Source organism: Scyliorhinus canicula, chromosome 4 (genome assembly GCF_902713615.1).
Source record: "Scyliorhinus canicula chromosome 4, sScyCan1.1, whole genome shotgun sequence".
NCBI lineage: Eukaryota > Metazoa > Chordata > Chondrichthyes > Carcharhiniformes > Scyliorhinidae > Scyliorhinus > Scyliorhinus canicula.
The window spans coordinates 181317690-181337228 of NC_052149.1; the positions used below are offsets into that span (position 1 = coordinate 181317690).

General features: G+C 44.5%; 1 protein-coding gene across 1 annotated transcript in view; it reads left to right on the top strand.

Annotated features, from left to right (window-relative positions):
- The window catches only part of unc5a (unc-5 netrin receptor A), a 717175-nt gene that overhangs the window by 396353 nt on the left and 301283 nt on the right, over positions 1-19539 (top strand). The window contains exon 2 of the mRNA XM_038795643.1: positions 9412-9633. Coding sequence (XP_038651571.1) covers positions 9412-9633 — 222 coding nt within the window. The remainder of the gene's footprint in view (positions 1-9411; positions 9634-19539) is intronic.

Sequence of the window (19539 nt, forward strand, 5' to 3'; positions counted from 1 at the left end):
AAAGATGGCTACTCACCTCTTCCACTCCCTGCAGAAGCTCTTCTGCCAGGTTTATGTTTAAAAGGAGTAGATAGATAGAACAGTACAGCACAGAACAGGCGCTTCGGCCCTCGATGTTGTGCCGAGCCATGATCATCCTACTCAAACCCACGTAACCACCCTATACCCGTAACCCAATAAACCCCCCCTTAACCTTACTTTATTAGGACACTACGGGCAATTTAGCATGGCCAATCCACCTAACCCGCACATCTTTGGACTGTGGGAGGAAACCGGAGCACCCGGAGGAAACCCACGCACACACGGGGAGGACGTGCAGACTCCGCACAGTGACCCAGCCGGGAATCGAACCTGGGACCCTGGAGCTGTGAAGCATTTATGCTAACCACCATGCTACCGTGCTGCCCAAAGTACTAGTCGGCGCCAGCGTGTCCACTTGTTGGGGAAACTGATGAATGACAGGAGGCCATTGGATATGGTTAATTGTATGAAAATAGGGCTTTAGTGGTGATAATTGGTTTCTCGCCATGCTACGGACAGATCCCGGTTTCGTCGACTGGAATGGGCTGGTTGCAAACTGTTTGGCGCCTGGCGCTGTTCTCGTTTTGGGCCTCTCCCGTTATTCACCGGCCTCGTTCTCTCGAGCGAGAGCACACGAGGCTGAAGAATCATCCCCATAGGAAAACTGAATGCTTTACTTAACCATTTTCTAAATTGAAGTTTTTAATTTCCCAGCTATTTCGATTCACTCCCAGACTTTTGAAGTCAATATGTGCCTGCTAGCATATCAGAATAGCATTGGATTCCTATCTATGTCGAAGGACTCTGATTTCCATAGACTAACAAGGCTCACATCCTCTTCAGGCAGGTGTCTTTTTCCTGGTCTACTCCAAACCCCTTGGCATGTTGGATGTCAATGGGGCAAGAGGCACTGCACAGTAAGTGATCTTCCTGGTGCCCCACTCCCACAGAAAACTAGTGCGATACACCAAAGTCATCCCTGATACATGAACTTGCGGAACAGCATTTTGAATGTGTTGTGATTTTTAAAAAAAAAGATTCGGCTTTGTTTCCAAAATTTTAATTTGCAGCTTGAGACCATCACAATGAAACTTCGCGGGCATGATCTACCGGCCGCATTGCGCCTGAACTGGAGCACGATGGGGCCGGGATAGGCCTCCCTGGGCTTTCCGATGACCCATTACACCTCGAGATCTAACCAGATCTCACGAGACGTTGCGATCTGGATCCGGCCCACAGTAGGCTGGATCCAGTCTCACAGTGTGAAGGTGGCTTAGAAGCTGACTTACCTCTGCCTTCGTTGGATCAAATGGCCACCCGGCATCTACCAGCCTCACCGAGGAACTCACAGCCGGGCGTCATTGAGCACTGTCATTCAGCAAAACAGTACCTGGGAGGTGGGGGGGGCTCTGGGTAGGGTATCCTTGCCAGCCTGGCACTGCCAGGGTGCTCATGTGGCACTGACAGGGTACCAGGATGGCAGTGCCAAGGTAGCATTATGTCCACTCCGGGGATCGGGCCTGGGGGTGCTCTGCCCGGATGTGGTGGTATTCCGGGGACCTGGGGCCCAAGGTCCCTTCAATCAGTTGAATTGGGATGTTTAGAGGGTTCCCCACCAGGGCACGAGAACAAGACAGGGAGCCGATTGATCACAGGTTATTTCTGACGCTACAAGTGTTGGGAAGGATCCTTCTAATCCGGCCTGGAACGGCACTCTTTTATTTTGGTCAGATCAAGTCCCATATTATAATGGCCTCGAGTTACACCATCTACATTTGTCTGCCAGCCACCTATATCAGACAAATGGTTTTAACCATCTATCACTACCATGCCTATCAATTATGAAGGCATGGCTTAAATTTTAGTGAGTTTGCAATTTTTCAATTTAAAAGCTAATTTCAGCTGATGTTATTGTCATGTGAGAGTACCTTTAAGAAATGGGTGTTTATGAATGGGTGCGTATATAAGTATCTGTAGTGAGAGTCCTTTAAGAAATGGGTGTTTATTACTGCAGTGATGTCAGAGAGTGGGTGGAGCTGGGCTGTCTGTCAGCTTTTTACTTTTGTTTTAGGCTGTTTGCCGCAGGGTGTGTTTTAGTTTCATTTTCAGAGCTGGGTAGCTGCAGTCACAGCCAGAAGGTGTATTAGAGTCTCTCTCTGTAATCCAAAGACTAAATCGATCCTGGTGATTTAAAACTAATAACAGTAATGACTTTAACCTAACGTGCTTCTGGTAATAGGTGTTTTAAGTCTTATGGATGTTAAAAGGAAAGATTAAAGGATTACTTAGTGTTGTATTCGTTGGGGGTTATATTTGAATTAATGGTTGCTAAGATGTTCACTGTATGGTTTAAAAAGGTTAACCTGAGTTCATAGAATAAACATTGTTTTGCTTTAAAAAATACTTTTCCATTTCTGCTGTACCACACCTGTAGAGTGGGCAGTGTGCTTCCTATACCACAGTCTATTAAAAGTTGTGGGTCAGGTGAACTCCATGACATACTTTGGGGTTCTCTCAACCCTGGCCCATAAGATTATGTATTCGAACAGTTTGAGTTAGCTGGTTTCAAACTGCTTACAACTGTGTGAGGTAGTCAGATAATGGAGATGTTGGGTACATTCAGTTTGCTGAATTTACTGTTAGTATGAACGCACCCAAAGTAAACAGTGAGATTATATTGCTAGAAAAATTTCCCTTGAACGTTCACAAATTGCTAACCCCAGAATTTTGCGCATGTCTTTTGAATTACTTGTCCAGAACCATAACCACAAGGCTAATATACTATTGAATGGGGATTACCTTATTCTATGTTGGAATACTGTCATGAGATCATTTACGTCTACCCAATCAGACAGACGGTTGATGTTTAACATCTCAACTGAAACACAGTGGGCAGGATTTTCCAGCCATTCCCGCCGGTGGGATTTTCCCATCACACCGATGGTGACCCCCCTGCTGTGGGTTCAATGGCAGTGGAAGGTGTAAACAGCAGTAAACCCCACTGAGGGGCCTGGAAGATTCTGCCGCCGGTCAATGCGGGTCATCTCCACCACCGCAAACCACGGGAATGCGGAAAATCCCAACACTTCCAACAGTGCGCCATTGAAATATTAGTCTAGTTTGTATATCCACGGCTCTAGAATCCTCAACCTGTTAACGGGAGAGAGTGTTGGCATTGAGCCAAGGTTGTCTTATAGGCCAGGATTCTACGTTGCCCGCCACTGATAGTGGAATTCCCGATGCAGTGGAGAATCACACTTCGACCAAAACTGCGATCGTCGCCCAGCCCCGATCCTGTTACAATGGTGGCACGGTGGTTAGCACTGTTGCCTCACAGTGCCAGGGACCCGGGTTCAATTCCAGCCTTGGGTAACTAACTGTCTGTATGGAGTATATACTTTGTTCCCGTGTCTGTGCGGGGTTCCTCCGGGTGCTCCGGCTTCCAATCACGGTCCAAAGATGCGCAGGTTAGGCGGATTGGCCATGTTAAATTGCTCCATAGTGTCCGGGGATGCTCAGGTTAAGTTGTAGAATTGTGGGTAATGGGTGAAGTGGATCTGTACAGACTTAATGGGCCAAATGTTCTCCTTCTGCACTGTAAGGATTCTATTATTCTGTGATGCATTGGGCCCGCATCTGGCCGAGGCACCAGGTTTCGCACCCCACACCGGTGGGTTAGACACCAGGGCTGGGATTCTCCCCTACCCGGCGGGGCGGGGGGTCCTGGCGGGACAGAGTGGCGTGAACCACTCTGGCGTCGGGCCTCCCCAAAGCTGCGGAATTCTCCGCACCTTTAGGGGCTGGGCCCGCGCTGGAGTGGCTCCCACTCTGCCGGCCGGCGCGAACGGCCTTTAGTGCCCTGCCAGCCAGGGCCGAAAGGCCTTGCAGCCGACGGAAGTCCGCGCATGCGCCGGTGCATAAGCGCTGCTGATGTCATACCGGCGCATGTACAGGGAAGGTGGCCTCTTCCGCCCCCGCCATGGTGAAGGCCATGGCGGGGCGGAAGAAAAAGAGTGCCCCCACGGCACAGGCCCGCCCGCCGATCGGTGGGTCCCAATTGCGGGCCAGGCCACCGTAGGGGCACCCCCCGGGGTCAGAGCGCCCCGCGTCCCCCCCCCCCAGGACTCCGGAGCCCGCCCGCACCACCAATCCCGCCGGTACCAGAGGTGGTTTAAACCACGCCGGTGGGAAAGGCCTGTCAGCGGTGGGACTTCGGCCCATCGTGGGCTGGAGAATCGCCGAGGGGGGCCCGCCGACCGGCACGGCGCAATTCCCGCCCCCCTCGGAGGACGGGGAATTTGGGACACGGCGGGGACGGGATTGACGCCAGTAGTCTACGGCGCAAAGGGAGGCAGGCAGCTTTTAAATCCAGCCTCAGGCTGAACCCCAAGCCAGGCCTTATCAGAAAAATGTCCTGCCCCTCTCTCTCTCTCTCTCGCTCTCTCTCTCTCTCTCTGATATTTGCAAATGCCTGTAGCAGTTTCTCAGCAATGGAATTGAGAGCCTCCACAGCCTATGTGTGCTCTCTCCACAATCCTCAGGTGAGTCTGGGCTCCCCCAATTAGGAGGGCGGAGAACTCATTCGCAGAGTCACCTGCATAAATAGAGCTGGCCAGTGTGGAACCAGCTAGAGGATAGAGCAATGGTGGAGTACTGCTGCTGTTGTATACATATTGCTGTTTGTCTGTATAGATGTTTCTGGAACATACCTCTTCATTCACCTGAGGAAGGAATAGTGCTCCGAAAGCTACTGTTTGAAACAAACATGTTGGACTTTAACCTGGTGTTGTAAGACTTCTTACTGTGCTCACTCCAGCCCAACGCCGGCATCTCCACATCGTTGTATATATGTAATTGTAAATAAAGTTATTTCTTTCGACTCTTCAAACTCGTGCTGGATTCTTCGTGGCCCTCACAAAAATAACGTGTCTCCCAAAAAGAGAATCCTGCCCGTAGAATGCTTCCAGATTAGAGAAAAACTGCATGAGAGCAACCATTGCACTTCAACTTCAGCAGAAGCTTGTACGTTTTGTATTCCGCCTGAAGTGACTGCTTTTGAGATTTTTAGGGGTAGTGTTGGAGTGCCTTGTTAAGGGTGCATTGTGGACAAGGAAGCAATGGAAGTAGGCAATGTCTTTCATTGCTTACCTCACAGAGAATTTGGAACTTCTGCAGTCTTAGGGGTGAGGGAATTGGCCCTTGGTGGGAATGCCTGTTCCTTCCTGCTAGTATGAGTGATATTCCTGGCTAGTTTGGTGACCCTTGTCTGTTCATCCTCAGTCCAGTACCCTCCATAAATACTCGCAGGTCTAAATTAATGAAATCTTGTGTTCCGTTTCTTTATATTGGCACATTGGCCTGCTGCGCTCTGGTCAAGATCAATCTAATTCTTTAAATTATTACTAAGACATGTTGGATTGGATTGGATTGGATTTGTTTATTGTCACATGTACCGAGGTACAGTGAAAAGTATTTTTCTGCGAGCAGCCCAACAGATCATTCAGTACATGGGAAGAAAAGGGAATAACAGAAAATACATAATAGGGCAACACAAGATATACAATGTAACTACATAAGCATTGGCATTGGTTGAATCATACAGGGTGTAGTGTTAATGAGGTCAGTTCATAAAGGGTCATTTAGGAATCTGGTGACAGTGGGGAAGAAGCTGTTTTTGAGTCTGTTCGTGCGTGTTCTTAGACTTCTGTATCTCCTGCCCGATGGAAGAATTTGGAAGAGTGTAATGGCGCTTTCACACTGTGCATTGAAGAAATAAATCATTATTACTCTTACTTATGGCCACCAATCTGTTGCTGAAATGTAGGTTAAACTATCCTTTTTAAAGGCTGTTTACACCAGTTTTACACTTATGATTTCACCGGTGGGAATTCAAGCTGACCCAGGAAACCACGGGATACTCCCCTACCCGGCAGGGCGGGCAGCCCCGGCGCCGAGAAGCGGCGTGAATCACTCCGGCGTCGGACCCAGAATCCTCCGCACCTTCAGGGGCTAGGCCAGTGCCAGCAGGGTTGGCGCCCCACCAACCGGCACAGAAGGGGTTTGGCGCCACACCAACCGGCATCGAAGGGCCTCCGCCGACCGTAGCGAGTTGGCGCATGGGCGGGAGCGCCAGCGTGTGCTGGCAACATCCCAGCACATGCGCAGGGGGTTCGTCTCTGCACTGGCTATGGCGGAGGTCCATAGCAGCCAGTGCGGAGGGTAAGAGTGCCCCACAGCACAGGCCTGCCCGCGGATCGGTGGGCCCCGATCATGGGCCAGGCCACCGTGGGGATCCCCCGGGGCCAGATCCCCATGCGCCACCCCCCGAGGACTCCAGAGGCCGCCCACAGAGCCAGATCCCGCTGGTAAGTACCAGGTCTAATTTATGCGGGCGGGACCGGCCTAAAATGAGCGGCCGCTCGGCCCATCGCGGTCTGGAGAATTGCTGGGAGGGCCGCTGCTAGCAGCCACCGACCGGCACGGCGCGATTCCCGTCCCGCCAAAATTCCGGCGCCGGAGAATTCGGCAGCCGGCAGGGGCCAATGTGTCATTCTCTCCACAGGAAACAATGTTTATTGACAGGATCATGGTGCTGAAAATAACTTTGAGGATTTCCTAATCCTGAGTATAATACAGCTTATCCAATGCGTACAGTTTTGCGGGCTGTTGTTCCTCAGTTCACTGTAAACCAATGGGTGGTATTCCCTGACCACGTTCGCCCGGCGACCGGAGAATCCCGCCCGAAGTCAATGGATTTTTCAATTGTCAGTGTCTCGCCTGTGGCATTCTTGTGGAAAGCTGGAGAATGCAGCTCAGTATGATTGAGGTGATTTTATTTTGATCGCTATGAATGTCTTTGATTAAGTTTCAATTAAACTTTAAATTAGCACCTTCTTGTTTCTTGTGGAATATAGATGTTGTACTCAGGGAAACACTAAAAAATGTCATGTTTGGTGAAACGCACCTAGTTTATTTTCCATGTTGGTGCATGCCAAATATAATCACACTGCCTTCATGCTGTGAAAGAGAGTGATATATATCTCCCATCAGTCTCAGAACATTTATTTTTCATTAACAGTTAAATGCATACATGAAACATATTTGAAAGGGTTCAATGAGTTCCTTTTCTGGTCTTGTACATTACATTGATGAATTGATGTAATCAGTGTGTCACAAATTGATGGGGGAAACCTGCATGCTGACACTGTGGCAAGTTGCAATTGTTGCAGTAGAGCATTACAAAATGTACCAGTGTGCGTTGTTACCACACAACGAGGCACATTTCCATTCAGATTTGTCAACTGTTTAGAAGCTAATAACAACAGAGCAATGATTTATGTTTGTTTTGCTTGACCATTCATAGCAGTTTCTCTTTGATTGCTTCTCATGCCTTTTCTAAACTCTTCATGACCATGACTCTCTACTGCTTCCTCAACCCCATTTCCACTAAACATCTGACCACACAAATTCCCGACCTGGCTTTCATATTCGTGCACTTTGCAAATGGTTCCCTTTCTTCTGAAACAATCTCTGCCCCTTTAAAACTGTGATCATGATCTATCTCCTCCAAACAAAGCCATGATCCCTCTGTCCTTGAAAATAAATACAACGTTCCTTTCTTCGCCAAAATCCTTGAACATGTTGCCTTCTCAGATTCGGCCTCATCTGTGACACCCTGGGGGTCACTTGGTAAGTATATTAAAATGTATTTTAAAATATTTAAATGAGGTCACACCCTCTCTGGGCATGAACCTTATTATGTCACTGGGTAGAGGGGTGGAAAATCATCGCGCCCAGGATTTCTGTCTGTGTCGTTCTCTCTGACGTCTATCGAGAGGTGTAAATTGCTCCCACCATTTGCCAGTGACCCCAACCTCCTGTCGGGCCACTAAATCCGTCAGAAGGCGACAGTTGAAAACCTCAGTCTCCGGTTTCCCCCAAGCTGAAGTTACTGTTCTATATCCTCTCTCTCACAAAGACCAGTATTCCCACTTTCGTATTGGGGTTACTCCTGTCGCTACCTAAGCCCAAATGCTACTGAAATAATAATCCACCTTCCAGATTCCATGACCAAGACAATTGTGGCTTGTATTATCGGAAAGCTTATTGATTCCATAAAATATGCTGTTGGAGCCTTACGAATAAACATATTTCTCATACTTGAAATTATAACTTTTAAATGGAAAATTTACTTAAAATGATACAACTTGCATCTTAAAGTTCCTTCACTGGTTGCTATTTATTATGATTAGATATACAGCTTTAATATGGATTTTCATGTTTGCGGGTGACTGATTACTTAGGGGCTGGAATGGATGTCAGGAGCTGAATAGAACTGTTTTCAGCCTTCCAGTTGTGTTAGATCATTTTACAAGCTTGTGAAAATGTTCAGCTCTTTTAGAACATGGTGTGTTCTGGCACATTGGAATTTTGAAGTTTACTACTGGTTTTATGTTTCCTCCAAATAAATCAAAGGACTTGGGTTGCAACAGAATGTTGCTCTTTAAATAGGCACATTTAGTGGCAATAAGAAGCTATTCCAGCTGTCATGAGAAATAAGGATTCAATTAAACATTTCTACCTTGAAATGAGACTCGTACAAAATAGCATACTTTTATGAAATGCCTTTGCTGAATTAATGGAGGTGCTCATTCATTAAAAAAAAGTCTTCAGACAATAACATTCAAAAGCACAGTTTTAAGGGATCTCTGAGGAATGAATCTGACTGATTATTTTAGTTTGTCCAGAACTAAATCAAATACATTGCAGCTTTGTGTACTACAAATGCAGCAAATTAATTGTGTAGTGTACATGAATCAAATTGATGGCACTCTGGTCATATGTTGTGTGACTTATATGACTGTAGCTAAGTGTTTAAATCAGAAATACGTTTTTAATTATTAAAATTGTTGCCTGATGAAAATTACTAATCGGATTAGATCACAACCGTTTTTGCATAAATCTCTTTTGGCAGATTATTATATTAGTTAAAAGATAAATAATTTCTCTCATTAGAATTATGTGGTTGACTCCTATTGCAGACTTGTTTTCTAAATGGCCATCGTCAGAAAAGGGAAACAACAAATTCTCCTTAAGATAAAACTGGTATCAGAAAAAGTGACCATAAATTGTTGTAAAAACTCACCTGATCCACGGATGTTTTTCAGGGAAGGAAATCCATGACACTAATCAGTCTAGCCTATTTCACTCCTGCATCAATGTGATTAACTCTTAAACTTCCTGTTGAAGTGGCCTGAACAGCAATCTCACCACCAGCTTCTCAGGATGGTCAATATATTTTGCCAGTAACATCCACATCTCAAGAATGCTTTCTTCCAAAGAGGAACAGCAAGAAAAGTACACATTGTAAAACTATGCGTTTTTCTTCAGATGCAGATTACAGTGATTCACAGTTTGAAACCATCCCAGTGGCTTCTTCAGAATCCTTGCCTCATTTTTTGGTTGAACCAGAGGATGTGTACATTGTGAAAAACAAACCCGTCACCTTGATCTGCAAAGCAACACCAGCCACACAGATATACTTCAAATGCAATGGCGAATGGGTGCATCAGATGAATCATGTCACAGAAGAGACCATAGATAAAATTACAGGTAGGTCCACATTTATTTAATGTGAAAGTACAAGTTATAATTGAGGAGTGAAGGATGACTGAATGCTTAATTAACTATTGTTTTGTCTGGAAAACAAAGGCTTCAGTTTTGACTATCACTGACTAGCAGAAACTAGGCCTGGATGGGGCAGGTAGGGGTTAAAATAACTCCAGGTTCCCTCTGCTCCTGGATAGCAGCTGGAGTCCTATTTTTTTTTAGATTTGGACCTTGATGCAATTTTATTTTGTGTAAATGGGTGAACAGTGTTGGTTTTCAAGCAAGCAAAAGTTGCCAAGAACTGCATTGAGTCGAGTAGAGGTTGGGTGGGGTAAGGGTAAAAACATTTTTTTAAGGTTTCCTTTCAAGACAAGAGGAGCAGCAGTGCTTATTCGCACCCCACAAGGAAGCCTTTGCCTCCCTCAAAAGGCGACTGTAAATAATGATTTGTTGTATTTGTCAATCACATGAGGATTTGATATCCCTGTCAGAACTCCCTCAGAAGGACTTATGATAACTTTGCAGAACTTTTCCTCAGGTCTCCATTGGTAGCCTTCATTACTAGAAATGGTGAAGAAAACAACAAAGGGGGAGTCCAAAGAGTTCATAAAAATGATGTTTATTCAGCGTAACAGTATTTACACAGGACCCAGTTACACATCTCAGGGTCCTCGTCAGCTGCTACTAATGCTGGTTAACTCACAGCCAGTAAGCACGAGAGAAAAATCATCCCCAACTGGATGAGTCTCATTGCGGGTTATAGCACCCCCTCCCCACACTCCCCAGTCCAAAAACCCGTTCAAAAATGACCATGGGAGGAGAGGATAAAGGAAAAAATTGAGGAGAATAAAGAGGACAAAAAAACCAATGCAACAAAACCACAATGGCCAGACAACAACAACAAGAAAAGCGTTTCAGGACCAACAAGGCACCACAAAAATGGGGGGAGCAGGATGGATCGGCGTACACCCCGCCAAACATTACATCTGGCCCAACACCCTCATCAACCAAACAAAGGCAAAAGCTGCTAACAGTTGAGCTGTTAATGCTGGGGACGGTGCGCACCATAGCATCCGGTCCATTGACACAAGGCCTTACCTGTACCGTGTAACTTTCAGCCACACAAAGAGCGGGTTGGGGGGAGATCATCAAACAATGGCCAACACTACAACCCATACACTCCAAAAACACTCTCCACAGAGTCTGCGTACAAAAAAAAGGAGACTTTACCACTCCTACCGAACGCTCAGGGAGCTGTCACTCCAGAATTTATACAGTACCGATTCACTCAAGCACATCACACAATAAAAAACGCAACTGTCACAATGTCTGGAGGTACAAAACACACAGCCACGTGGCAAACATCAGAACCCATGTAAAATACCGCTGTAGTCTATCTCGCAGTCCCGCCCATCATGGAACAGTCTTTCAAAATCATCACTCCACTCACAAACTCAAACAACAGTCAAAAAGGGTGGCGGCCTCAATACCTACACCCCAGTAAACCATTCTGCCACAGCAAACCAGCATCACAAAAAAGGGCCACAAATTGATACGGACAAAACCTTTGAGTGACCATCACCAGAAGTCCCCCTGATGACTTCAATTCCAGTACTACCAGATATATCAGATCGCGGATCTCTCCCAGCACAAGCGCTCCATAAGCTAGCATCAATCCTCAGCCCGGCACTCACCTGCCATTTCAATACAGGTTCCAAAAAAGGGTTTTGCCGCAATGAATAGTCTGTACTTCTTCCACCCTCTTAAAAAAAAATTCTGGGAAGGCGGGCAGCATCTCTAATTCATCCTTGTCGCCAATGATGTAACCGGCAAAGGGGCGTCCAAAGAGTTAATAAGAAAGATGCTTATGCTACATAACAGCAGTATTTACACAGGACCCAGTTGCACATCTGAGGATTCTCACTCCTTGCTGTCAGCTGCTACAGTGGCTAACCTGTTATACTAGTGCTGGTTAACTCACAGCCCAATAAGCACTAGGGAACAATCATCCCAGCTGGATGAATCCCATGCGGGGTTATAACACAGGGCTATAACATTTCCTGGACCTCATATTTGCCGATTATCCTTGACATGCATCAAACCCACCCTGAGTTAAAAGTGAGGCCTATAAGCTTTAATGCCATGTCTATAATACATTTTCTTGCAACAAATAAGATTTCTCTTCTCAAAGCCCTGGAACAAGAAAAATGTTTTTTTTAGAGGAACTAATTCACTTCTTGTGGCTTTTTTCATAATGAGTTGGAATTTACAGTTCTATAATGAGGGCCTCCAACCACAAACAATAATTTATTTTCCCATTCACAAAAAATACAAAGTTGCCCTCACAGCAATCTTTTTCTCTCCTTTTCCTCAACCTCTACAATCCTTACTTTCCCCTTCAATTCTTTCTCTGTACCTCTCAGAAAAGATTGATGTGAATGGTGACTTGCCGCAATTCATTGGTCAATCATAAATGCTGATGTTTTGCCACTCTTTGGTGATACCCATAATCCATCTCCATGACTGTAACCTTGCACTTTTATGTAAGATAGTCTCCCAAACACTGGCATGGGATTGGCTTAAAGCCTGATCTTCTCTTTGTTGAGCTGGATGCAACTTTTTTCAAGCTATATCCTGTCGTTGTAAATCCTCTTTCTTCTTCTTTTGGCTGCCTCATACTTTGTCTCCCATTTGTCAGTTGAGATGCCATCCTTTTTTCTAGATTGATCATTCAGCAACCCTTACATCTTTTGAACTGAGTACCGTAAGATGATCCAGAGAAGCAGCACAAATTGGACAAAGTTCACAAAGCAGCACCACATGCAACACGACTGGATGTACTCTTGCCAAAATGAGACCTTAAACATTTTGAGGCATTTGAATTTTGAGGTCATGCTGCTGTATTAACCTCTTGACCAAATGTTCTGCTTCCCTGGGATCAGCATTGTGCTCAGAATGAAGATGCCATTCGGCTACACATAATAATTGTCCCAGGTTTGAATCAATAGAGGCACTCTCTGACAGTCAAGGAGATCTCCATCATATCTACTACTACCAATGGCACCAACAACCAGAAGAACCTCCATTAAAAAAAATCTTAAAGGTGTCACTGCCAGTCAACAGCCAATCTTTTTTACTGATTCATAGACTGAGCAGTTGGGTTGCTCGTCGCTGTACACATTTAAGCAGTGATGTGGAGATGCCGGCGTTGGACTGGGGTGAGCACAGTAAGAAGTCTTACAACACCAGGTTAAAGTCCAACAGGTTTGTTTCAAACACGAGCTTTCGGAGCACGGCTCCTTCTTCAGGTGAATGGAAAGGCTTGTTCCAGAAATGTTTATATAGACACAGTCAGAGATGCCCCGGAATGCGAGCACCTGCAGGCAATCAAATCATCAAAGATGCAGAGAGAGAGGTAACTCCAGGTTAAAGAGGTGTGAATTGTCCCAAGCAAATTTGCACCTCAATATGCCAACATCTTCATGCACAAGTTTGAACAGGACTTCCTCACCACACAGGACTTTCAACCGATGCTATACACCAGATACATCGATGACATTTTTTTCCTTTGGACCCATGGCGAGACATCACTGAAACGACTACACGATGACATCAATAAGTTCCATCCCACCATCAAACTCACCATGGACTATTCTCCAAATTCAGTTCCATTCTTGGACACACTCGTCTCCATCAAGGACGGTCACCTCAGCACCTCGCTTTACCGCAAGCCCACAGATAATCTCACGATGCTCCACTTCTCCAGCTTTCACCCGAAACACATTAAAGAAGCCATCCCCTATGGACAAGCCCTCCGTATACACAGGATCTGCTCAGACAAGGAGGAGCGCAACAGACACCTACAGATGCTGAAAGATGCCCTCGTACGAACGGGATATGGCGCTCGACTCATTGATCGACAGTTCCACCGCGCCACAGCAAAAAACCGCACCGACCTCCTCAGAAGACAAACACGGGACACCACTGACAGAGTACCCTTCGTCGTCCAGTACTTTCCTGGGGCGGAGAAACTACGACATCTTCTTCGCAGCCTCCAACACATCATCAGCGAGGATGGACATCTTGCCAAGGTCATCCCCACACCCCCACTACTGGCCTTCAAACAACCGCGCAACCTCAAACAAACCATTGTTTGCAGCAAATTACCCAGCCTTCAGAACAGCAACCACAACACCACAAAACCCTGCCAGGGTAATCTCTGCAAGACATGCCAGATCATCGACATGGACACCACCATTACACGTGGAAACACCACCCACCAGGTACGCGGCACATACTCGTGCGACTCGACCAATGTAGTCTACCTCATACGCTGCAGGAAAGGATGTCCCGAAGCGTGGTACATTGGCGAGACCATGCAGACACTGCGACAACGAATAAACGGGCATCGTGTGACTATCAACAGGCAGGACTGTTCCCTTCCAGTTGGGGAACACTTCAGCAGTCAAGGACATTCAGCCTCTGATCTCCGGGTCAGCATTCTACAAGGAGGCCTTCAGGAGACGCGACAACGCAAAATTGCTGAGCAAAAACTTATAGCTAAGTTCCGCACGCATGAATGCGGACTCAACCGGGATCTGGGATTCATGTCGCATTACATTCGGCCCCCACCAACAAGCCTGGACTTGCAGAGGCCTACCGACTGAACTGGCTTGGGACAATTCACACCTCTTTAACCTGGAGTTACCTCTCTCTCTGCATCTTTGATGATTTGATTGCCTGCAGGTGCTCGCATTCCGGGGCATCTCTGACTGTGTCTATATAAACATTTCTGGAACAAGCCTTTCCATTCACCTGAAGAAGGAGCCGTGCTCCGAAAGCTCGTGTTTGAAACAAACCTGTTGGACTTTAACCTGGTGTTGTAACATTTAAGCAGCACCAGGCTGTTGTTGACTATGGATTTTTTAGAAACATATGAACAATGTCTGTGTATGAAACAGATTGATGCAACCCTGGAGTTTTAAATTATTGGTCCCATGATATTTCCGCATAACAGCCTTTCTGTTATCCTCATTATCTGCCATTTTTCAGGCAGGTAAATCTGTTAAAACAAGTCACAATTTTCCTGTCAATATTTCATCCACTTGAAGTCAGCTTTCAACTATTTAGAGCATTTGACAATCCAAGTCCCAGCACCCGAATGGATGATGAAACTCAGAGGTAGAAGAAAATGGTACGTTTAATAACTTTTCAAAACAGGTTACGTAAAGGCCGGAATTTTCCAGCCGTTGGCTGGTGGCTGTATTCTCTGGTCCCACAGGCAGCGCGCTTTGCCTGGGGATTTCCTGGTAGCGTGGGGTGGCTTCAATGGGAATTCCGACTGATGGCAGCGGGAACAGAGAATCCCAAAGCCAGCGGACGGCGGGCCGCCTCACACCGCCGAGGAACACATGGAATGGGAGGCCAGAGAATCTGATTCAAAATATATCTGAACGGCTACAAAGAAGAGTCATACAGACTTTAAATGTTAACTCTCCTGTTGCCGGATCTGCTGAGCTTCTCTGGCTTTTTTCTGTTTTTATTTCAGATTTCCAGCATCCGCAGTATTTGGTTTTTATTACATAAAACATAAAGTGTGCATCACCTAGGAATAATATCAAACTTAAAATTGAAAAGTAGAGAAGCAAATGGAGAAAAAGAAAAAAGTAAAGAATTTAATATATTATTTCAGTTAAAATGTTTATTTTTAGAATACTAATACTCATAAAATAATACAGTAACACAACCACTCTTGACCAATATGCCTCTTTCCAATTATGAAGAGAACAATATATCAATATGAATTTCTTGAAATGTATTATTGTGAAATTACTTCAGCATTTCTTACTGTTGTAATAGGTAAATCTTACTAGGAATGAACTTGCAATAATCACTTTTTGGCAGGAATGGAATCATTGAATTTTAGTCGATGACTTCAAACTTTGTATTAGTTGTTCTGGAGATTGAATTCATGAAATAGCAGGAGATGCTGTGCTTTTATAAACGGGAACAATAGTTTTAACAATGTTTTCCCTACATGTTGGTTGCTATGATCCTGTTAGAGACCATTAACATAAAGAATGATCCAGACACCTAGGGCAGACTATGCAGCTAGGGCAGGATTCTCCCAACTGGGACTAAGTTCCGTGGTGGGGGCAGGGGCAAGGATTGTTTTCCAGTGTGCAGACTGACAGGAAACCAAGCCATATCTTCCATCCTTGCTGTAATTAATTATGCTCTGGGAATTTTGTGCCATCTTCCATGGTGGGCTGAACTGGCACGTCTCACCATCTAATGTGTGTGTCATTTTTAAATGGTGCCCAATATCAGTGACCCATCTCTGAAGAAAGAAGATGGATCTCCAGGGACACTTTGAGGCTGGAATATCGGCCCCTTCGAAGACACAAAGGCTGGAAGATCAACCCCCCACCCAGTGTTGTGGGGGTCCAGGGTCATTGGCTGTGCCCATCTCAAACTCTGAAGGCAGCCAAGATCTTCTAATGTCAAGTCACAACATTTGAATGCCATGTTGGTACAAACATGTTCTGCACCGACCTGTTTTCTCACATAATGGAGAATCGGGCATGGGGTGAAGAATCCAGTTGGGCCTTTATTTGCATTAGCGGGATATAAATGAGTTTCATGCCAGCCTCCAGGGGTATTACCGATCCGTTATGGTGGGCACCATCGGTCAATTCCATTACAAATTCATGCCAGTGAAATGTAATTTTTGAGCTTCCTGCCAAATTCCACTTCCTGACCCGCCCACCTTTGACCCGCCAGTGAGGGCATGGGAGAGTAACAAATTTTAACCAATAGAATTACACCTCAAAGCTTTGTGTTTTTTTAACAAAAATAAATATTATTGTATATACAAGGCTTAAACAAAATGGAACTATTAACTTACAATATGGTGTATAACTATGTATGTTATGCATTCAATTTTATTTCTTCTTTCCCCAAGAATACTCTTATACTTCATGACATTGTCATGAGAATGTCACTTTAAGAAATGTTTAGCTGTTCATGTTACTGCAGTGATGTCAGACTGTGGGTGGAGCTGAGCTCTTGCTCTGCTTTTTAGTTTCACTTTGAGAAAGGCTTGGATGTGTCTGTGTTTTTTTGGTTTCGTTTCAGTGTTGGAGCTGAAGCCAGACAAAGCAGGCGTACTGTTGCTCTCACTGCCATGAAAAGACTATCTCTTGATCATTTGGTGAATTCAGAATTATAAATGTTCTCAGTAGTGAATTTAAACCTGATATGCTTCTGTTAAAAGGTGTTCCTTTTGTCTTCTGGAGTTTGTTTTGGAATTTATTAAGGATTACTTAGTGTTGTATTCTTTGGGGTTTGTGTTTGAATTAATGGTTGCTGAGATGTTCACTGTATGTTTTAAAAAGGGTAACATGAGTTCATCGAATAAACATGGTTTTGCTTTAAAAAAAATACTTTTCGATTTCTGCTGTACCACACTTGTAGAGTGGGCCATGTGCTTCCCATACCGCAATCTATGAAAAGTTGTGGGTCAGGTGAACTCCATGATACACTTTGGGGTTCCCTAAACCCTGGCCCATAACAAATTGGGAATTTGAGGGGGACATGACAGTTAAAATTGGAAGACGTGAAGGGAAACATACAGTTGGATGATTGTGATGAGGATAGTGAGAAAGCGCATCATAGTCGAAGGCTTGGAGCGATCGATTTAAATATGTCCAAGCACTGCCAAGGTTTGATAAGAAGGAGTTAGAAGCCTTTTTCATTTCATTTGAGAAGGTAGCGAAACAAATGGAATGGCCACAGGACATGTGGGTATTACTGATACAAACAGAGCTGGTAGTTAGGGCTAGTGAAGTGTTTGCATCACTACCAGAGGAGGTATCTGGGACGTATGAGGAGGTGAAAACATCCATCTTCGGGGCATATGAACTAGTACCTGAAGCCTACAGACAAAGGTTTAGAAATTTAAGGAAGGAATTTCATCAAACATATATTGAGTTTGAAAGGATCAGAGTAATTTTGATAGGTAGATAAGGGTTTTAAAAATAGACCAAACATATGAAGCTCTCAGAGAAATTATACTTTTGGAGGAGTTTAAAAATTCAATTCCTGATGTAGTGAGAACGAATGTGGAAGAGCAGAGGCTTAAAACTGCGAGGTTAGCAGCAGAAATGGCAGATGATTATGAATTAGTTCATAAATCAAAGCTTGGTTTCCAACATCAGTTTCAGCCTGTGAAGGATAGAAACTGGGGACATGAGAAATACTCAAGTGGTAGAGGCAAAGGTGATCCGATGGGAGGCAATAAGGGGAGTGTACCTCAGACTCAAAAAGAAATCCAGGAGGGTGGAAAAGAAATGGAAAGTTTCAAATATTTTCACTGTCATAAACTAGGCCATGTAAAGTCACAGTCTTGGTGGTTGAAGAAAAGCACTGGGAAGGCTGATGTGGTAAAACAGGATAAGACAGTGGGGTTTGTTAAAATGGTAAAGGAAAGACCAAGTGAAGCGAAGGAGGTGCAAAAGATTGTACAGCCTGATCAAGATGTGATTGATAAGAAGGTGCCAGATATCTTTAAAGAATTTACTTGTGTGGATAATGTTTACTCATGTGTATCAGGAGGAGCAGGTAAAGAAGTCACAATTTTAAGAGATACAGGATCTAGTCAATCTTTAATGATAAGACTTGAGGAGTTACATAGTTTGGGAAGAATGTTGCCAGAAAAGGTGGTAATATGTGGAATTTAGGGTGAGAGGAGTAGTGTTCTATTATGTAAGATAAGGTTGGAAAGTCCAGTGAAGAGTGGTGAAGTGATAGTAGGAATAATAGAGAAACTATCATGTCCAGGAATACAACTCGATCGCAGTTGGGAGTGATGCCTACTGAGGTTGATAAGCCAGTGTAAAATCAGACAACTGAAGTGTTGAAGGACGGGTATCCTGGGATTTTTCCGGATTGTGTAGTCACAAGGTTGCAAAGTCACAGGTTACAACAAGAGCAGTAATCAGAGAGTGAAGAGAAAGGTGAAGTGCAATTGCCAGAAACGATTTTTGATCAGATGGTTGGAAAAGAACGGCTGAAGGATGAGGCAGATATTTTTAGAAAGAAATAGAAATAAAACGGATGTATCAGAAAGCATATACGGAAGAGGAATCTTAGTGTATACCAAAGTGTTATTACCGTAAAACCGATCTCTTGATGAGAAAATGGAGACCTTTACATATGCAGGCAGATGAAAAGTGGGCAAAAGTTCATCAAGTAGTATTGCCGGTAGGTTATAGAAAGGATGTGTTGCGAGTTGCACATGAGGTACCAGTGGGGGGTCATTTGAGAGTAAGGAATACTCAAGCTAAAATACAAAAACATTTTTATTGGTCTGGACTACATAAAAACGTAGTTAAATTTTGTCAATCATGTCACACATGTCATGTGATAGGGAAACCTCAAGCAGCGATAAAACCAGCGCCTTTAATACCCATTCCAGCATTTAAAGACCCTTTTACAAGGTTCCTAATTGACTGCGTAGGACCGCTTTCTGAAAGGAAAAGTGGGAATCAATATCTTTTGAATATAATGGATGTGTCTACTAGGTTTCCAGAGGCCATTCCAGTACATAATATTACATCTAAAAAGATTGTGGAGGAGTTACTGAAATTCTTTACCAGATATGGACTATCCACAGAAATACAATCGGATCAAGGATTGAATTTTACCTCAAGGTTATTCAATTAAGTTATGAATAGCTGAGGAATAAAACAATTTAAATCAACTGCATACCATCCAGAATCGCAGGGGGCATTAGAAAGGTGGCATCAGACACGAAAGATGAGGTAAGAGGACCACTTAAATTGATTAAGGAAAAATTGGTGAGTGATAAATCGGAAATTACATTATTGGATTACGTGTCAAATTTTA